The sequence below is a fragment of the Phaethon lepturus genome, unplaced genomic scaffold, assembly GCF_000687285.1.
Source record: "Phaethon lepturus isolate BGI_N335 unplaced genomic scaffold, ASM68728v1 scaffold45260, whole genome shotgun sequence".
Lineage (NCBI taxonomy): Eukaryota > Metazoa > Chordata > Aves > Phaethontiformes > Phaethontidae > Phaethon > Phaethon lepturus.
Window position 1 is genome coordinate 34,274 of NW_010513437.1, and position 18,854 is coordinate 53,127.

The 18,854-nt window shown below is 39.6% G+C and overlaps 1 protein-coding gene across 1 annotated transcript; it reads right to left on the reverse strand.

Annotated features, from left to right (window-relative positions):
• Window positions 1-2,824: 2,824 nt before the first annotated feature.
• Window positions 2,825-17,920, reverse strand: ANGEL2 (angel homolog 2 (Drosophila)). Its single transcript, XM_010290120.1, has 8 exons — window positions 17,494-17,920; window positions 15,152-15,405; window positions 12,282-12,351; window positions 10,160-10,581; window positions 9,024-9,150; window positions 8,298-8,358; window positions 6,183-6,346; window positions 2,825-3,316 (listed from the first exon to the last, which is right to left on the reverse strand). The coding sequence occupies exons 1-8, from the start codon at window positions 17,918-17,920 to the stop codon at window positions 3,162-3,164; spliced, it is 1,680 nt and encodes a 559-aa protein (XP_010288422.1). The 3' UTR covers window positions 2,825-3,161.
• Window positions 17,921-18,854: the final 934 nt, after the last annotated feature.

Below are 18,854 nucleotides of genomic sequence, written 5' to 3' on the forward strand. Positions count from 1 at the left end.
CTTTCTATTCCTGTGTTCACAATAGGGATTTTTGTGGTTCAGGAGTGAAGTTGAAGAGGGGAAAGTATCTTTGGTAGAAATTCTTGTGTAGTTTGACAGCAGCTCCATGTTTCAGTTTTAAACTTTGTGCTGATCAATGTCTTGTGACCTAAACAATTTTTTATCTATCCCTTAGACTTCTCATGGGTAAAATGATGTGAAAAACTTAATTTCATCAGCTGTATTGTATAGCACATGGTTATCTTATATGTTGCAAGCTTTTTTTCTTCTATGAAACCATGGTTTACTTCAGCTCAAGTAATGCTGGCTGGTAAATAGTTTTTACCATTGTCCAGCACAATTTGAGTTATTCTCTTAACCACTAACTTAGAGTGAAACTTTTTAATGCTGGAAACTTTTTAATGCTGTAGAGGTGTATGACAAACTGCTTTTGGTTCTTGTTTTGAGGTTCAACTTAAATCTCCTCTTGAAACTTGCTTAGGATAGCATTTGTCTTAAGTGTGGTTCTAGTGACTGTTTTTCTAACTTACTGCAAAGTGGTCAAATAGTGTAGAAAACATGCATGACTTTGGGTTTTTTTTTCATCACTTGTATGTTTATGCACAGCATGAAGCTTCAATAAAATATCATGGTAGTCTTTTTTTAATGACTTAGGGTTATTTTTTGTTCTGTCCAGGTTTCTATTCCAGAAAACATCTAATTTCTAGAATCAAGACAGGACCAATTAAAGCAGATTTTTTTAAGCTTGTAGAATAATAAATAAGAAACATTCTTAACAAGGAAATAGAACATATTCAACTGAACATAAAGCCCTTAACCCCCGCCCCTACAGCTAAGCATTAATGGGTTGTACAAAGTAAGACTGAAACAAGTCTCTAAACCCTGAAAATACGTTATGGAACAATAACCACCCCTGAACTAGCAGCACTGATGACTGCATCATGTCAAGCAGCTGCTTTTTTTTTTTTCTTCCTGCCTTAATGGTTGCATGTGGTTACCAGGGCCATGGGGTATATTTTCCGAGTGTCATCTTTTTACTACCTTGAGGCATCTCGCCATTTTAAAATGTCATAGCAACACACAATATTTGAATACAAGCCAAATGTTATAAACCATTGATCAGAAAGTCCAAAGCAGTTGCTTTTAAATTAGCATAAAACTTAAGATTCAGACCAGCATTGTAAATAACTAGGTGTTTAGCCTGGCCTAAATAAGTGCTGTTCTGTGTAAAAGGTAATGGAACTGATGTGAAACCTCCAGTTTGGAGGAGATGAGGCTTTAGACAAGCCTGAAGTGTGATGCTCAAGTTCAAGCTTATTTGAAATAGCAGAACTTCTCTATTACCCACGTTCCACTGTTCAGCAGCCTCTTTGCCAGTGGTGCTCCAGTGCAGCACTGTTAGGATCTCACATTTCTGTCTGCACTGGGGATAACACACCATCCTCCAGGCTAGCAATCTTCCTTGTTCTTAACACAGGCTACAAAGGTGGCTGCAGCTTAACAATGATTTTAGCTGTAACCAGTATCTACCCAGAACTGTGTTGCAGCTGGTTAAGTGCAGGTGCATCTATCCAGCTTCAAGAATGTTTGATTTAAAGCATCTGAATAGAGTCCTGACCTCATAGTCATCGACATTAACTTGACTGTTAACAAGTAGAGGAAAGATTCTCAGTCACAATTATTTATGAGAAAAATAGCCACCTTCTGCATTCCAAGCAATTTAAGATGAATGTTTTAGTAGGTAGGCATTTTTTTCAGTTCAACTGGTTTTGCTGTTACCACTGTTCTACTTCTTGCATTACTCTCAAACCAGAAAGCACACAGCTGTAATTCTGCAGTCAGGAAAAGCTAACCCAGATGAAAACTCAGAAAATTTGGTTGGAGAGGAACAAAGTGTTTCTGGGAAACAAAAACATCTGAATGTGTTTTCAGGAACACAGCTTCAGGTTTTTCAGCACTACACTGGAAGACAATTCTGTTACTTTTAAGTCAGTTTTTACACATATATCCATACATAGTTTGACCAAGTTACAAGACTTGTTTCCAGGGCCCCTGGCTCCCTGTGAAGTTTCCTATTCAGAAAGTCTTTTGTTTTTTGCTTTGTAAATCATACTTTGTACAGAATGTTTATCAGTGAATTACAAGAATATAAAATATTCATAGAATCTTCAGGTTGGAAGGGACCTTTAAAGGTCACCTAGTCCAACACCCCTGGAGTGAGCAGAGATATCTTCAACTAGATCAGGTTGCTCAGAGCCCTGTCCAACCTGACCTGGAATGTTTCCAGGGATGGGGCCATCCACCACCTCTCAGGACAAAAATATATTGATCATTTAATACCTCAGGATCTGTCATTCAAATATACAACTTGATGTTTTTATAACTAAATGGAAAAAAAACCTCAACCTTCCCCCAGTTGTTCAATATAAATGAAACCTCAAGATGTCAAGGACTGATTTTTTTTTTTTCTTCCTATAGCCAATCAATTAAGTTTCCTATAAGGCTGCATGCTTATTAAACTTGGATTTATTTCAGCTATTTCTAAAAAGATCCCAGTGAATGCTACCTATATTTAAGCTTTTAGAAGTTTAAGAAGTAAATTTTAAAAACATAAATACTTGCCTTACTGCAAAGCTATCTTCCTTTGGGAGTCCAATCTTGCAGCCTCTGCCCTGACTACTCTAAGTAAGCTGAGGGAATTCCCTTCAGAAGTATTTAGATAGAAGTGTCTACAGAGAACCTTTGTAGTAAAACATTATTCTCAGCTCATTATAAGATGTCACACACACACACAAACTTTGCATGAAGCAGCACACAGTTCTCTGAGAATAATCAGTTTTACTATGATTTACAATAAAAACCATTTACAGCATCTCCATGAAAAATAATGCCGTTTTGAGACTGGCACAGATGTTTTCCATTATCAAAGAGGAAGCTAATGTAAAATCTTTTCTTGTGCCTTAAAGACTTTATAAAGTAATTTAAACATTTTAAAAAAAAGTCTCTTTAAAAAAGTCTACTTTACACAACACTAACAAGTCAGCATGCAGGCAAACTTAATTAAACCGGACCAGCAGTGCTTGAATTAACCTTTTAAAAAATAACAATCACATGAAGAGAGAAGGCGAAGGTAACTACCTACAGAAAAAGTCCTTTAGATATCACCGTTCAATAAGCCTAAACTCTGCTAGCAATGGCAGGTGGTCAGAAGAATTATTTTCATTGGGAAGACCATTAACAGTCCAAAGATCTTTCTCTGTTAGAAGTGCCAGCCTGCCAAGAAGTTTGAGACCTCCGTGAAAAGAATCTTCTGCTCCTGGTTAAAAGGATAAAAGAAAGTGGAAACTTTCATCAGTGTGGGCTAAAAGTAACACATTCATACATATACAGAAGGAGGAAAACAATGTGGCAGAAATAATCTTAAGTCATTATTGTTTCATGCAAAATCACCAATAAAGTGGTTTGGGAATTCTTATTTACTATTACACTCTCACAGCGGCACTTCTAATCAGTAGAGCTCAAAGTATGCAGGAAGACACTACCCCTCCATTTTGCAGAGGGATAAATTGAGGTAGGAAGGGAAAGGGATTTACTTTTCATTGTAATCCCCCTGAAAAAGCCTCACACAGCCCAGTCCTATACCCTAGCACAATAGCACTGCTAAACAGAGCTGATGCTTGCAAAATTAAGGATCATTTGAGAGTTACTGGTTCACATAACATTTTATTTCTGCATCCTCAAGCGCACAGCTCTCCAGCAGAGAAGTCATAACAGGAACTCTTGCTCATAAGGATGAAAGCCCTCTGGCAATTTCCCTTCCTAACTGTTCATCGTAAGAAGTGGATCTTCCTCCATTATTTCCTGCTACCTATTTCTATAATCACCTAAAGAAAAAAAGTGAAACAAAAAACCAACCAGACCACAAAAAAATCTGCCACTGCACAGGCAGAAGAAACACCATGTTGCTCATGGAAGAGGGGAAGATGACTCACAGCCTTGCTATTACACTGTACTTAAAATACTTGCGTTATTAAAAAAAAAAAAATTATAAAACAAACAGAAAACAATCAGCAAAGAGTAACAAGCTTTTTCCAATTCAAGTAGAGACATACCATACACTGACATACCATGGAAGGATCTCATTCTCAAACTTTTAGACTTTTTGAGCAATCTACTTGAGTGAGATGACTACTCAGCAACCCTAGCTATTGCTTTCAGAGCACAGAGATGATACTGCACAGGTTGAGTGCTTTCAGGACCAGCACAAATGGCAGCTGTAACTTTGACAAAAATACCTTCTGTATGAAAGAGGCCAGCAATTTCAGAACTTCCTGCCTGAACCTGGTACTGACTTACCAGTAGGTATATTTTAAAAGATTATCCAGCAACTGTTAAACTCCTCAGATAGTTCAACAGCTTCACTTCTTTGCCATCTGCCAGCTTTCCAGCCCTATAACAACCCGGCAGCTGTTTATTGCTGCTCTGAAGAACAGCTTTTTTACTGCAAAGATGTCCTGGTAGCTCCAGAGCACATGGCCACCCAGCTCTTGAGCCAAATCTATCATTTGGCACAGCACCTGCATGTCTACAGAGCAGCAGTTTGTTGCTGCAGAGAGCTTGGGCTGCATGCAGTGATTATTTTCAGCTCAGAGCACTCTGGAACCGGCAGAATTGAGTCCTGCAGGACTTGGGTAGGTACTTAACCCTGCTTTCACAGCAATTCCTGAATACCAAACCAAATACTTGGCTAAGCATGACACAGACTAAAGCACAAAAGCTTTCAAAAACACCCCCAAACCCTTTAATTGGAAAAAATGTAATCAGTCAGCCTAGACCACATTTAATATTAACTTGTTCAGAGTTTGACAACTTCTAATACAGAGGCCCAGGTCATCAGAAAACTGAAAAACCAGACTATTACTTCGTTTCTAAGAACTAATGAATAAAAACCACACCAGTTTAAACTACTTGGAGAATTCAAGTTTGGTCCCATTCTGTACAATGATGTGGCGAGAAGAATCAATCTGAATAATAAGTGCAGAAAGAAGAAAGTGCTACAGCTCTGCTGGGGCAATGATAGTGCAACGAAATACATAAGCAGGTGAATTAGGATTAAGTTTTGCACAGGGATGCACTCTGAAATCACACAGCATTCAGAAGTCATTTAGATACTTCTCATATCCTAGTTCTTCAGTCAAAGCTTTTATTTCTGTATTGGGAGGCTTTTATATGTGGTATTTTACACCAAGATAGCGTTTACTGTGCATGTTATGACAAATGTGACTTTTGTTCGTCAACTCAATGAATTTTAGCAATCTAGTCTCAAGGTATGAGGGATGAAGGTGGTATTTTCATTTCACATACTGAAACCAATGTTAATTTGTAAAAATCAGTTGCCACCTACAGTGGGAGCAGGAGTGGAATCCAGGTTTCTTTGTTCTGAGTTCTGCAGCGCCATTCATCTGATAGCACCGCACCATGTGATGATCTTTGACGATGGCATGGAAAGCGTACTGCTCAAAAGTATCGACGGTAAGAGCACAAATGCAGTAAAGCATAGCGTTTGGTTACCCATCAAGAAATACACCCGCAGAGGTACCATGTCTGTCTTGCACCATCTGGTGAGTTTTCGCTGCAACTGCAATCCAGAGAGTGACAACTGGGCATGTGCAAGTGACAGCTCTCAGAGCAAAAGCCACAGAGGTCATTTACTTCACAGACATTACATCAAGACTCTCCGAAAAGAAACTTTCTAAGAAACAGTTCATTTATCAGTTTTAACGTACATCATAAACTGCCGTTCCCCATTTTGTTGATTAGGTGATTGGAACTACTGCTTTGTTGTAGGGCCAGCCACTAAAGTCCTGCACGAGCTACTGACAGCAGTTAACTTCTCAGGTGCTACTTACATTGCTGCTTTTCTGTAGCCTCAGTTCTTGCCTCCATGCTGAGATGGCAACTACAGGAACGTTCAGTTAGGTGAAAAAGTTTGCCCTGTGTGGCACGACAAGTCCAACTGTGGCAAGCTGACATGGCCAGCCAGGTTTCTTGGATTCAAAGCACCACCACGAACCTCTGAGGTACTTCATATAGATTAAATTATCACTGCACTTCCCTTAGAACAGCATTCAAATGTTCCCATTTAGCTTTTGTGAAAAATAATTAAAAGTTGCTTTCTTTACCTGGCTGGGCAGCAGTATCATCATTTGCTGCAGAATAGAAAATATAATCCACAGTGACAGCACTTCGGGAGTGGCAAGTTGTTACTTCTGGTATCCCAGTGTCAGGAAAGTAATGAGAATAGACTGAAGACAATTTAAAACGGTGCTGCAATTTTGAAGATAACCTAAACATGAATCAAAGAAAATAATTTTGTTTTCCTCTATTTCCTAGAAAGAATAAGCAATGAAGAAATACCAAATAGTTCTTGGTTACAAACAAAACGATTTCTCTGGATTTGCAAACTAGCGTTTCTCTCATGCAATCACTCCCATCACCTCTTGCATTAGGGACCTAAATCTCTGAAGGCAAAACGCAGGCAGCTTTTTTTCAGTAAAAGGCAGATACCTAAAAGCCTGTAAAAAAGAGGCTTAACTGACACTTTAAATATACATAGCTTTCACCTCCTTCTACACTTTCCACGTGTCCTCATTCAGCAGTCTCTCCCTGACACATGGGTAGAAGTGTCCATGAGAGCATCTTTCATGAAAGCAACAAACTATGAATTCACCAATCTAACCAGCCCTTCAGCATATAGAGAAATTAAGATTTTTAGGTTGTTTTTTTTTTTCTCCCCTAGACTAAAGCTAGCAATTGTTTTCACAATTTTAGCAATTTTAGTCTACACCTAATCTTCTTTCCTCCCTTCAGGTCACCATTTTGTCTCTCCCCATCATCAGTCTGTTCCTCTTCAGTTCAGGCCTTGTCTCACCTGTTTTTTCAATCTTGAAAGCAAACTGCAAAACCACACCTTTCAGCAAAAGAACTCCTCTCTCCCTCCCAGCCCTTTGCTCCCATCAGTGTGGCAAATCATCCATCCCTCAACTGTACCTGCCTCACCTTGCATGGCTGCATTTTAAACCTCAGCTGCAATGTGTTCTGGTTAAAACCCAAGCAATTAAAAATAAAATATCAGCATGTCACCTGCCCTGATTTAGAGAAGAGACAGGCAAACATGCCAGTTGGTACAACACAGAAGGGTAGCAATTTCTGCTCTTTACATGACATTCTTTTTAAGAGGAGGCAAAATCCCTGCAAGCAGCATTCAACATGTGGCATGCTATGTATTTACACCATAGAATAGGGCTTCCTGTCTTGTTATCTGCTTCTTTTCTCAGAAATGCCATTACTTAGTTATATTAAAACCGCTTGGTGATTCTTGGTGATCAAAAGTGCTATCTGCAGTGATACCAAGACCTCATTTCTCGTAAGAAACAGCTGACTTGGAGCCTGACATCACAAATACACAGTTAGGGCCATTTCCTTCTTCTGTGCCTTAACTTTATATGCCTTTACCAGTTTGGTAAATGCAACTATCTTCTTCCTTTCAAAAAGCAGTTGCATCTTCCTTCTCAGCAGCCTAGTGGTGGCTTCCTAAGCAAATGTTTTGATCTGAGTAACAGTTGTAGTACCAAATCCATAATATTCCAAGTTTCTGGGACTCAAAGAAGTTAAAGTCTCCCCCAGAACTTCTGGCAAGGAAGATTTTATGATCTTTCCAGTTCCTTTCCCTCCTTTATCCCAGCTGCACATTGTATTATAGGATTTTGTTAGCATCCATAAACCAGTATCTCAAAAACAGTAAAAAGAGAGAAAAGTGCCAACACTTAAGCAGCTGGACAACACTGGGGTTTTTGTTGATTTATTTTTTTCTTTCCTCTCAAAACCAACATGGTTTCTGCAACTGGACTGAAATTCACAGCTTTCCTATGATGTCACTACAGAGCAAGATGTTCTATTTATGCCAAGAGGTGACCAAAAAAAATGTCAAAAGCATTCTTTTAATAAGCAGACAGAAAGTACCCTCTAAACAGCACTGACACCTCGCCTCTGCATTCTGGAATAATATCTGAAAGTTCCCACAAGAACACGCACTCCTTCATTACTTCCAGTTCTACTCTTTTGCCGTCTGATCAGCCTTTTCATGTTTAAATGGGAGTTTATTTTTTTGCCAGATGGGTTGGGTAAGCATCTTGTATCCATGTCTGGAATCAGACACAAGTTTGGTCTAAAACCAAAACAAACCCCCAAAACTAGGAACCAGTCAAGGGCTTCCATTTTTCCCCCCCAACACGTACTTTTCAGATGTTATTACAATCTCCTGAGTGTTGTCCAGTTTTGCTGCTTCCAATTTTTCTCCTGCAAAATAAAAATACATTCAATTTACACTAAAATTAGGATGTAGGCAAGACCAATATTAAACAGCTGCAGAAAAGAAAAGCTACAGAAAAAAAAAAATTCTTTAAGTGCACTTATTTTTTGCAACAGGCAAGACACAATTCATAAAGCTGGATTAAGTTCTTCTGTTCCATTAGTAAGATCCCCTTCAAAGACTCTTTCAAATTATGTGCCATTCATTTAAAACTGTTCTTTTTTCTGTCCAAGAAAAAATGGCAGATGAAAGTTGCAATAATACTCGGCAAGGAATCACTTGCTTTTCCCATTTGTTCCACAAAGTGCTTGCACTATAATATATAAAGATTGAAGCGGAATGTAGGTTCATGCTACATACATGTGCTGCATTCCTCCAGCTCTTTTTCCAGTCACAGCACCACCAGTTTTCAAGATGCAAACACAGTAGTTTAAATATTACACACCAGCTCCTGCATGGCAATGTCTAACTATTATCTTGTGAATATACAAAACTTACATAAACAAATAACTTTACACTCTAATGAGCACAGCAAGGAAGTTTTGCAAGCTCAGGACTTACTGTTTTTCCCCCACTAGAACAGAACATCTGTGTTTCAGTGCTACCTGAATGGTATTTTCAAAGGACAAAATTCATCAACCCAGAAACTGACCTGCATTTTCTTCTTTTTGTTGACGTTTTATTTCATATACACAGTTTTGTGAAATACCTAATTTTTTTGGCCAAATTGGAATAGATAAGATTCTTTGTCCCCTTGGAAACTGTTCTTGTCCAGAGACCTAAGACAGACAACACGAGCTTTTCTCAGATGGAAGTTCTGTTTAAAAAAAAACAAACAAACAAACCACCCAAAACCCCAACAAACCACAAAAAAAATGCAAACCTGAAATGAGTGGACATTTTTTGTAAAGTTGCAAAGAAAAGCCCCAGCCTCTTAGAATATTTTTTTATAATGGTTTGTCAAATCTCTGTAAAAATAGTAACACCCCTTAGTCCTTTGCTTACTCTCATCAAGTTTTTTGCAGTTACCCGATCTTTCAAGACAGCTCTTGTGACACTAAGCTGAGACTACCAAGAACACTTTTACCAACGTAACAGGACTAAGTATATAGAGCTCCCTAGCAGACACTGACTTTATCTTCATGATGCTTATTCTCTTGGGAGCAAGGCAAGTCAAAGCAGCGATTGAAACAACTACCCACTAGCAACAAACATCAGTGGGGCTATTTTTTCTTATTTTCTCATTGTATGTACTCCAGTTACCTTCTATTAAATAGCAGTTGACAAGTTACATACAAGAGCTTACAACAAAAAACAACTAACCTGAAACAGTTTAGGTTCAGCATCTAATTCAATTTTTGTTTTAACAATTATTCTAGACACTGTAATCCAAAGTTTATCTAAAATAAGAGTCATCTTTCCATAAAGTACACAGCAGGCATTCGATTAAGTAGTTGTTTTATCCTACTTTAAAGACTGGGACACTTAAACACAGTGATACCATCATCCTGTGGATAACTACCTTTCAAGAACAACTAATTTCTTTGCAAGTTTTTAATTTCAGAATGCTAGAAGCGGATACAATATTCTGTAAGGCACGGCTGATATACCCAACCTTATTTTAGTAACTCCACAGTAACTTTCGTTTTGCAGACTGCATAAAGGGCTCTAAGATCGGTACTGCAACGGAAATAAATCACAGCTCTGGCATGCTAATATTACTCAACTAAATATTTCTCTTTAATCAGCATTAACTCTTTTTTGTGAGAAGTGAAAAGCATAGCCTACCTTCCCTATAGCAAGTCCTTCATAATTTAACTTTCCTTCCTTTATAAATCTGTACAATGGAGAACCAGGAACAGAATTGAAGTCACCACAGATGATAATCGGACAGAAGGTACCATCCTTCTGAGGGGCAACACTAGCAATCTCTGCCAGGAGCATTGCAAGCTGGGTCAGTTTGATGTCCCCTCGCCTTGGGTTATACAGCAGATGTGTATTGGCTATACAGATTGCAGCATTCGTTTTACAGTGAAATCTAGGCTGCAAAAGCAACACCAGTCCAACATTGTCCCTGTCCAAGAGTGGAATATCATGGCGAAAAAATTCCACAGGATTTGATGAAATCAGGCTAAATTTGGAAGTTTTGAAGCAAATAGCACAGCCATCAGGTTTTCTTCCTGTCCTCATTTTATACTCACAGTGATACCCTGCAAGAAAGGCAATTAAAAACATAAAATACCATTGTATAGAGATTATTTTTAAAAAACATTAGAAAAACCTCACAATGCTCTTCTCACATGGCAGTCAGCACCCAGTCTGAAGGACTAAAGACTATGTGAGGTTCACATAGAGAAGTGAGCACAAGAGTCTCTCTGTCCTGTCCAGCTTCAGTTTGGATACTACAGGAAATCTGGTCTAATACCTTTTGTGATGTGTAAGCATCTACATACTTTAAGATACCAGGCATGTTCTTCTCTCCTCACATGGAAAAAACCCCAAACCAAAACAACAACAAAAAACCCCCACAAGTCACATAAAAGTGGACTTGTGTACTGAAGGTTTTTCTGGACATTACCACAATGGTTTAGGAATAACACCAGTGAAGCATTGCAATCAAAAGCAATGGTCACAATAAGTTATAAATCACTGTCTAAAATGATTCATAGAATAAAAGTCTTAAACATATTTACACAATTATGTAATTATCCAATTAGCAGCAAGCTTTCAACACTGAAACTGAGACATATTAAATGACAGTATCAGAGTTCAAACAAGTACATCTGAAAACAGTAATTTGCCAAGTTTTTCACTTTATGTAGAGGTGAAATGCAGATTTTAATGAGACCTTATCTACGTAAGAAAAAACTAATTACCTTGAAACTATATCTAGTTTTTGGCACTTTAAAATGCTTCTCTGCCCAGCCCATGCCATATGAATTCATGAAGTACAGCCCCATGAAGTGGAATGAGTGAACCTCTGAGCTCTCACCAGTGCTGGGACAGGGGATTCCCACTCCTCGCTCCCAGCTCCAGGCCAGGTGCTCCTGCCACTTGTTGTGGCACTTACTATTAACTCAGTAAGCCAACAGAAAACTAATCCAGGAAAATAAAATTAGTCTGCATAGTATGCTTCTGGACTGGTGGATTTCACGAGGGTAAAGGTCTAGTGAGTGCCAGAACTAGCCCAGAAGAATGGGCAAGACATGCATCTGGGAACTAGGGAGGGGAAGAAAGAGCTACAGCAAAGCTCCAGATCCCCACATATAGCAGCAGGGAGCTGTTACCCACACGAGCTTGGCCTTACAGTGTTATTTCACATTTCAAGTGGATTTAAATCAATACTGCTGTTACTCTAACCTTCTTTACAAACACTCAGTTCTGGGAGCTAGACTACCTCCAACTAACCAAGAAAGAAAAAAAGTATCACTCCAGTGTTGCTCCTTGAACTGGGTCCTTCTGGCATCAGACAAGTACCAGTGCAGGAAGAGAGCAGGGCCCTGGGACTGGAAGGAGGTGTAGGGCACAAGAGATTTAGATCAGTTTAAACCACCATGGAATCACACCCCTAGCAACCCTTCCATAAATTCACATGGGAGAGGCTGACTGAGAGTACTACTGTAAAAACTAATGAATATAAACTGACCATGGATAAAATTTAGTACTGATAATTGGAAGGTTTAAAGCCAGAAAAACATACCCTAGAAAAGCTGTCCAACAGGAATACTAGTAGAAAACAGTAAGGTAGTTTCAAGAGAGCACTAGGTGAAATTATAAAAGGGGGTACACAACATTGTTGCACATGATTGCAGGAGACTTAATTCTATAATCTAAGAGAGGGGTTTTTTTAGGAAAATAGTACTGGGACAGGGGAGAACGCAATGTATTGGTCAGAAGAGTTTCATCATACCCAGGGATTCCAAACTTGACTTGATCTCTGTTCTGTAGTGGTCTTCTTGGACTTCTTGTAAACAGAGCACCTAAGGCAAAGTTTACCATTAGAAAATATTAGTAAGTACACCAAAATATTACCGTGCCATATCTCTGCTGGACAGTCTGTATAGGTATTAAAAAAAAAAACCAAACAAACAGTGGCTTTTCACCTCCGTAATCCCACAAAAGGATTCACTCTCCTCTAGAAAATGCTCCTTCAGATTCTGAAGGGGGTCCCAATTCCTCCCGCTCTCAGACATACAATTTTCAGATGTGAAATTTAATTAAACTAGTCACCTGCTAATACATTCTCAGCAGTTTAGGGGAGGCCTAAATGCCAGAGCAGTGGAATGAAGAGGCCAAGGGCACACTTTTCATCAACTACAGAGTGGACAACAAGCTTCCAAATTAAAACAGCCTGAACCAAAGATCAATCTCGAAATACTCCATTATTGGAGCATCTTGGACCCTTCTCACAGAATCATTAAGGTTGGAAAAGACCTCTAACATCATCAAGTCCAACCATCAATGCAACACCACCACGCCCACTAATGTCCTGAAGTGCCATGTCCACACATTTTTTGAACACTTCCAGAGATGGTGACTCCACCACCTCCCTGGGCAGCCTGTTCCAATGCTTGACCACTCTCTCAGTAAAGAAATTTTTCCTAATATCCAATCTAAACCTCCCCTGACGCAACTTGAGGCCATTTCCTCTCGTCCTATCACTAGTTACTTGGGAGAAGAGACCAACACCCACCTCACCACAACCCCATCTGGATTTAACTCCATTCACCACAACGCTCTGGGCTCGTCTCCCTGCACACTGCAGTAACACACACACTTACAGCCACCTTGGTACTCTGACAAAGGACCAAGTTCCTGATGGGTAACGGGTTAGACTTACCCAGCTGACCTCATTCAAGGTCTCAAAGGAGAATTGAATCTCAAGCAATATTTTGAAGTCTCTGCTGTGCTTTAAGGTTACAGTTCAAAACAACGAATCAGTTAAAAGTCTATGTCCTTTAGCAAGAATTCCTTTGCACAAAAGGGCACCTGCACATACTAGGGTCTGTGCGTAGCTGCTCGCCATGACTCAATACACACAATACAAGGCATCACCTCTTTACCCCAGTGCTGCATTGGGTGGCTCTGAAGACTTTAGAAAGTACCCTGAACTGAACTGCTCTTTGCTAGAGGGGCTTGTTTTGGCTCCAAGCCTTCCATCCTGGAGAACCATCTGTTACTGCTAATAGCACCAGGCAGATCCTCACCAGAGTCCCTCAGCTGAGTGCTCCTCCCAGAAAGCCCACTAGTGTATCTCACTGTAAAGATACATACATACAGTATGTAGAACATTAGTAGGAAGAAAGGAAGAGCTTGAATGAGATTTTAATCTCCAGCTTCCTGGCTAAGTACTCATGTAACCGCATTTTTCAAATGGTACAAGGCAGGTTTTCTGTGGCTTCCCTAATACAACTACTTTGACTTTTTTTTCAGTACTGTTTTCTGACACAAACAGGTTGAATTCTATCAACAAACTTTTATTGGCCTGAACAAGGACTGAAGCAAAAAGTTTACTGACTTGACTTCATGATTAACAATAAGTAGTAAGTGTCCTCAAAAACCAAACAAAAAACCCTACAACCAACCAAGAACACAGTAAGGTATTTTTTCAGACCTCAATACAAGCAGAAGTTCAGAGTTACGTCTCAGTAGAGAACAGCAAGCTTGTTCACATGTCAAATGGTGCAGAGTACCAGATGAAGACAGAAATGAACACCTGAGAGGAATACTTTTGGATCAGTCTCCCATGAATGCTACTAACACCTGCATCTTTCTCTCAGCCTTGAACATTAATCTGAATAAAACAGAGATCCACACAGAAGTCTCATTGCTGCAGTCCTCACACTCAAAAAAGTAAAACATTTGAGTCTGTATTCCAAATAGCAGATTCAGATGTGATCCTAAGTTCTCCATTACCTGGTCTAACAAATGGCTCTGAAGGATTAGCAGCCAGATTTTAGAAAGGGACTTTTGATTCATGGAGTATCCAGACACTTGGTGTAACTACTGCCTAAACAAGTATGAAGCCAAAAGTCATACACCTGGAAGCTAGAAAATGCCAGTCCTGGAGGTTGCCTTAATTTGACCCTCCCATGTGCATGCATACTGTTTTTCCTCCACAAAGGCCAGGCATGCAAGATTAAGTGTTTGCAAATAATGATGAACTATTCAATATTGCACATCCTTTGCACTAAATAACTCATGCCACAGTTAGAGAGAGAGAGCCTCCAGCTCCAGAGCTTCCTAAACCATACAGTCCCAGAAGCTAAGACTATCCTGGAGAAAGGGGCCCCGTTCTACACTAAGCATCTATCATTAGCTACTATTACAAACATGACCCTAGATTAGGTGGACCTTTGGCCTATGCAAGTATAGCTGTTCTTATGTCCAATGCCTTATTTACAGCACTCTACCCAAGTGTGCTCTAGGAACAGACTGAGAAAGATTTATGTGAACGAAGAAGGTTTTGGAGTTGTAAAAAAATTGCAATTTATCAGCAGAACATCAAAGTCATGTCAAAAAGACCATTCCAGGCAGTTATGGACAAAAAAGGCAACTATGACTGATATGTACTGTAGAGTTTGCCTTTGCTGTAAGTTCGGATTGCACAGAATACACTAATTGCATAAGCATAAATCAAAGCTACTGTGAAGCATGACATAACTAAAAGCTCAGTTGGATTCACTAGACAGCTCACCCATCAAAATAGAGAACAGCAAGAATTTGCTATTCTAGTTAATCAGTTCTTAAGAAATATCCACATGCTCATTTTCTACTCACATCTGCATCCAGCTGTTTGATTTCTTGCAGAATGTTGGGAAATCTGTATGTCCAGATTAACAATCGTTGCCTACAGTGTTTGTACAGGTGGGAGTTATCTTCTAACAAATTCTGTGAGAGGATATTGTAGGACATGACTGTAAAATCAAATTTCGCCTCACTTTCTGTATTGCTTTGGTCAGTTTCTTTATTTTCAAAGATTTTCATTGTTCTACTGTGCTGACAGAAATATTCCCAGTGTCTTTTGACAGCTCCTGTTAAAAACACATGAAGCAGAAAAAATTATGTAATACACCATATGACTTCTTACTGCTCTTGAGAAATCATTCTACTGACAAGTTACTGTCTTTCAAATTGCTTAAGCAATTCTAAAAGCTTATTTGATTAGCAGTGACTTAGACCTTCTGTTTTAAGATTAACTTTATATAAGCATCAGTAAAAAAAAACCCAACCCCAAAACACAGCAGAACACCATTATATGCCCTAGATTTCAAACTGCTTTGAAATTTGGAAACTGGCATGTTCTAAGGAGATGGTTGCAGTCAGACTACACCATCCTGCTCTCTGCAGAAAGGCTGGTAAACCAAATCCAGTCTGTTGACACAGTCTTACACTGCCTTCTGCCACTACCTCCTCAGTGGAGATGGGGTATGTCAGTCTGGGATGCACCCTTTAGAGCAGCATGTGGGCATCTTGTTGATCTCTCTATCTGTGACTAACAAAGGGTTGGGAATCAAATAAAGGATTCACACTCAGCCATAAGCCGCAACAGGGTCCATTACAGGGGTCCCAAAACCTGATTTCCCTCAGTGAGGTTGAGGAATTAAAAAAATTAATAAGCCTCAGAATTACCAAGAACTTATTTAAAGGCTTATTTTCTGCCATTCCTAGCTTCATAATTATTATTATACAAAAGTTTGTAAGAATGTATCTGCCCACCATTAAACATCCAATTATTTTTCAGATACGTATTTTTCCACTTACAAAGCTCATGAACAAAGATGCCTTTCAGCCTTTATGTCCAAACTGATATGAGAGCATGCTGAGGTCCAGTTATCTGTGCTATCAACCACTGGCAGACTGCAGCTATAGCTGTATCTGCCCTATTTGGGGAATAAATTGCATCACTGCGCTTACATTATTCAGGACTTTCTCTAGTATTTGCAATGAATACAGCAAGTCTTTAAGTACTGTTTCTATAGCGGGAGAGAGGCTGCCTTGCTCCTCAGCAGGCATCTTTAATTATCACCTTACAATATGTGAACAAAAGATAGCTAGGAAGGACCACAATGCTAACCACGCTCTCAAATAAAGGTGTGTGAAGGGGGGTTAAGAGAGGATTGAGCAATAAAGACACAAAGCAAACTTCAGCTCCTGAAGATGGGTATAATGCTTCTAAGCCTTACGGATATTTGTGTCCAAATATCCCTTTGGGAAGCTGATGGCATCTGTCAGCCTTTTCAGTCATAATACAACTTCCAGTTTATGTTGTTCAGGAAGTTATTTATGCAAAAAGGACCTTAATTTTGATTGTGCCTCTCTGTTTCACAGTAGACAAAACTGTTAATATCCACAATACTCAGTAAAACATTTGGATGCTATGTAGAAGATTACATCTGTAATAAGCTTAGGCAGACACTTTGAAGTTTCATGAAAATCCACTACTGAGTTGAACAGACATCTTTGCACTTCTTGTTGCACTTATCTGGATAAGCACATTTGCTGTTTGCTCTGCCAGTCATGGTCTGACACAAAACTTGCTAACATGCCAGTGACAGAACACAGTTGCAAAAACAAAAACCACACAATCACACTGGAAGCAAACACCATTAAATCTCAGTCCATTAATTCTCAGTTATTCCAGGTCACAGATAACCAGCTCAGAAAGAAGCCTATTCAGGTCCAGCAGGGCTTATGAGTTCAGGTACAGTACAAGGAATGAAGCTATAAAACTGCCAGCCCAGCTGAGCCCTACAGCAAGTTAGTGGAATCTTTTTGCTTTAAGCATTCCCAAGTTAACAGACATGATCTGGTGACAGACACCTGAGGCAGCGTTGTCTGAATCAAGCTCAGGACTCCCCAGCTGGGCAATCCTCACATAATTGACTGTGTTCTACCACTGAGCATAGTGAACTTAGTTCCAGTAGTCTGTTCAACAGCACAAAATAGACGTTTACAGACTAAACAGCATTACAAAACTGTAACATTTTTAAGATAGATGTTTTCTTGAGAGAGGTGCCAAGAAAACCAGTAACTCAACAGGTGCAGGCAATATTGCTTATAACTTGTTAGTGTTTAGCATTACAAATAAACAAGGAAAATGAGCAAAGAGCATCTTTTACCTTTCTTGCTGCTATGTTTGTCTTCATTCTGTGCTACAGAAAGACACAATGCTTCTTTCTGATTAGAGAAGTTTGTTTCTTCTTCAGGAGTTGAAGTATCATGCTGGCCACTGAGTTTTCTCTTCTTTGTCAATGGTTCTTCTCCCTCAGATTTCATACTGGGGTTAGGTAGGCGAAAGCAAGAGCTTTGCGTGAAGTTATCAAGCTGCCAGTTAGAGTTCTGAAATTGCCTCCGAGGTCCAAAAAATGGAGGGAGTCTCCAGTTTGCTGAGAAGTCAACTGGAACAGGAAGTGGAAACAAGGCCCAGGGATAGTGTCCGGCCCATCGCACACAGCTGGAAACTGGGCTGTTCAAGGCGAGTATCTGAGAACCGTTCCAGTGGGCAATCCAGTCTCTGCCCAGCCTCTGCATGTGACGGGGCAGCATGGAGTGTCTACAAAAGAAAGCACAGGTTTCATTACTTACACACAACTATATCCACCTGTAGAAGGCTGTAAGTCTTCCTCGTTGTGACTTACAGAATATATTCTTGTTCTACAAGTTAACACACCAAGATATTCAAACCTTTTTAGATATATACAAGATATTTAAACCTTTATATAAATAACATGCAAAGTGAGACTTTACAAGTGATCTCGTATCTTTTTTCTTCTTCAGATTTACAAATGCCATTTAATTTCCAAACTCTATCCACCTGAATAGCTATTTACAAAGGGTCATTTTTGCATACTGCATTAACTTTGTGATAAGGCTATTTGACAGGAATCAAAAAATCACTTTCCTTCAAGCAGTTGGAAATCTATTTGAAAAAGCCATTGACTTGGCTCAAACCACAATGCCAACAAGACAGGGAAACAGAGGTACTAACTCCCATGGCATCTCTGGCACCAGCTTATAGACTGTATCTGTATTCTCATTTCTTTCCCAGGTGGGAAAACTGCAGCTTAGTGATTAAAGCCATGAAAATAAGATGGTTTTTGCCTTTTTCCAGAAAAAAAATAATAAAAACTGTCTCAACAAAAACGCAAGAAGGAAGGCCAAGTGACATCAGTCTATCTCAGCTTCCTCATTGTTTAAATAAGGTGGCGTATTTTAAGCTTACAAGCAAAAGACACCAAAGCTTGGTATGCCTGAAGTTGAACTAAAACGAGAACCTCCTAGCTGCCATTCAGCCTAGCAAATAAGCCTAAATACAACTTTCAGCAAAACCAGCTTGTCCTCAGACAGCACTTTGCACCACAGCGCACCAGAAGTAGCTCAACACATTCCACATAAGCCACACACGCCCCTGGGCACCGCCGCGTAACGATGCAGCCGAGAGGAAGGGGCGCCACCCGTCTGCAAAAACCTCCTGGAATAC

What these genes read in the sequence shown, in the direction of transcription:
- ANGEL2 (XM_010290120.1), bottom strand. Translation starts at nt 17,920, where the DNA reads ATGCTGCCCCGTCACATGCAGAGGCTGGGCAGAGACTGGATTGCCCAC. An exon ending in ACAAAAAGAAGAAAATGCAG is followed by an intron (nt 8,359 to 9,023) that starts GTCAGTTTCTGG and finishes TTTATTTTGCAG; the next exon opens with GAGAAAAATTGGAAGCAGCA. An exon ending in TGATACTGCTGCCCAGCCAG is followed by an intron (nt 3,317 to 6,182) that starts GTAAAGAAAGCA and finishes CCTTTTAACCAG; the next exon opens with GAGCAGAAGATTCTTTTCAC.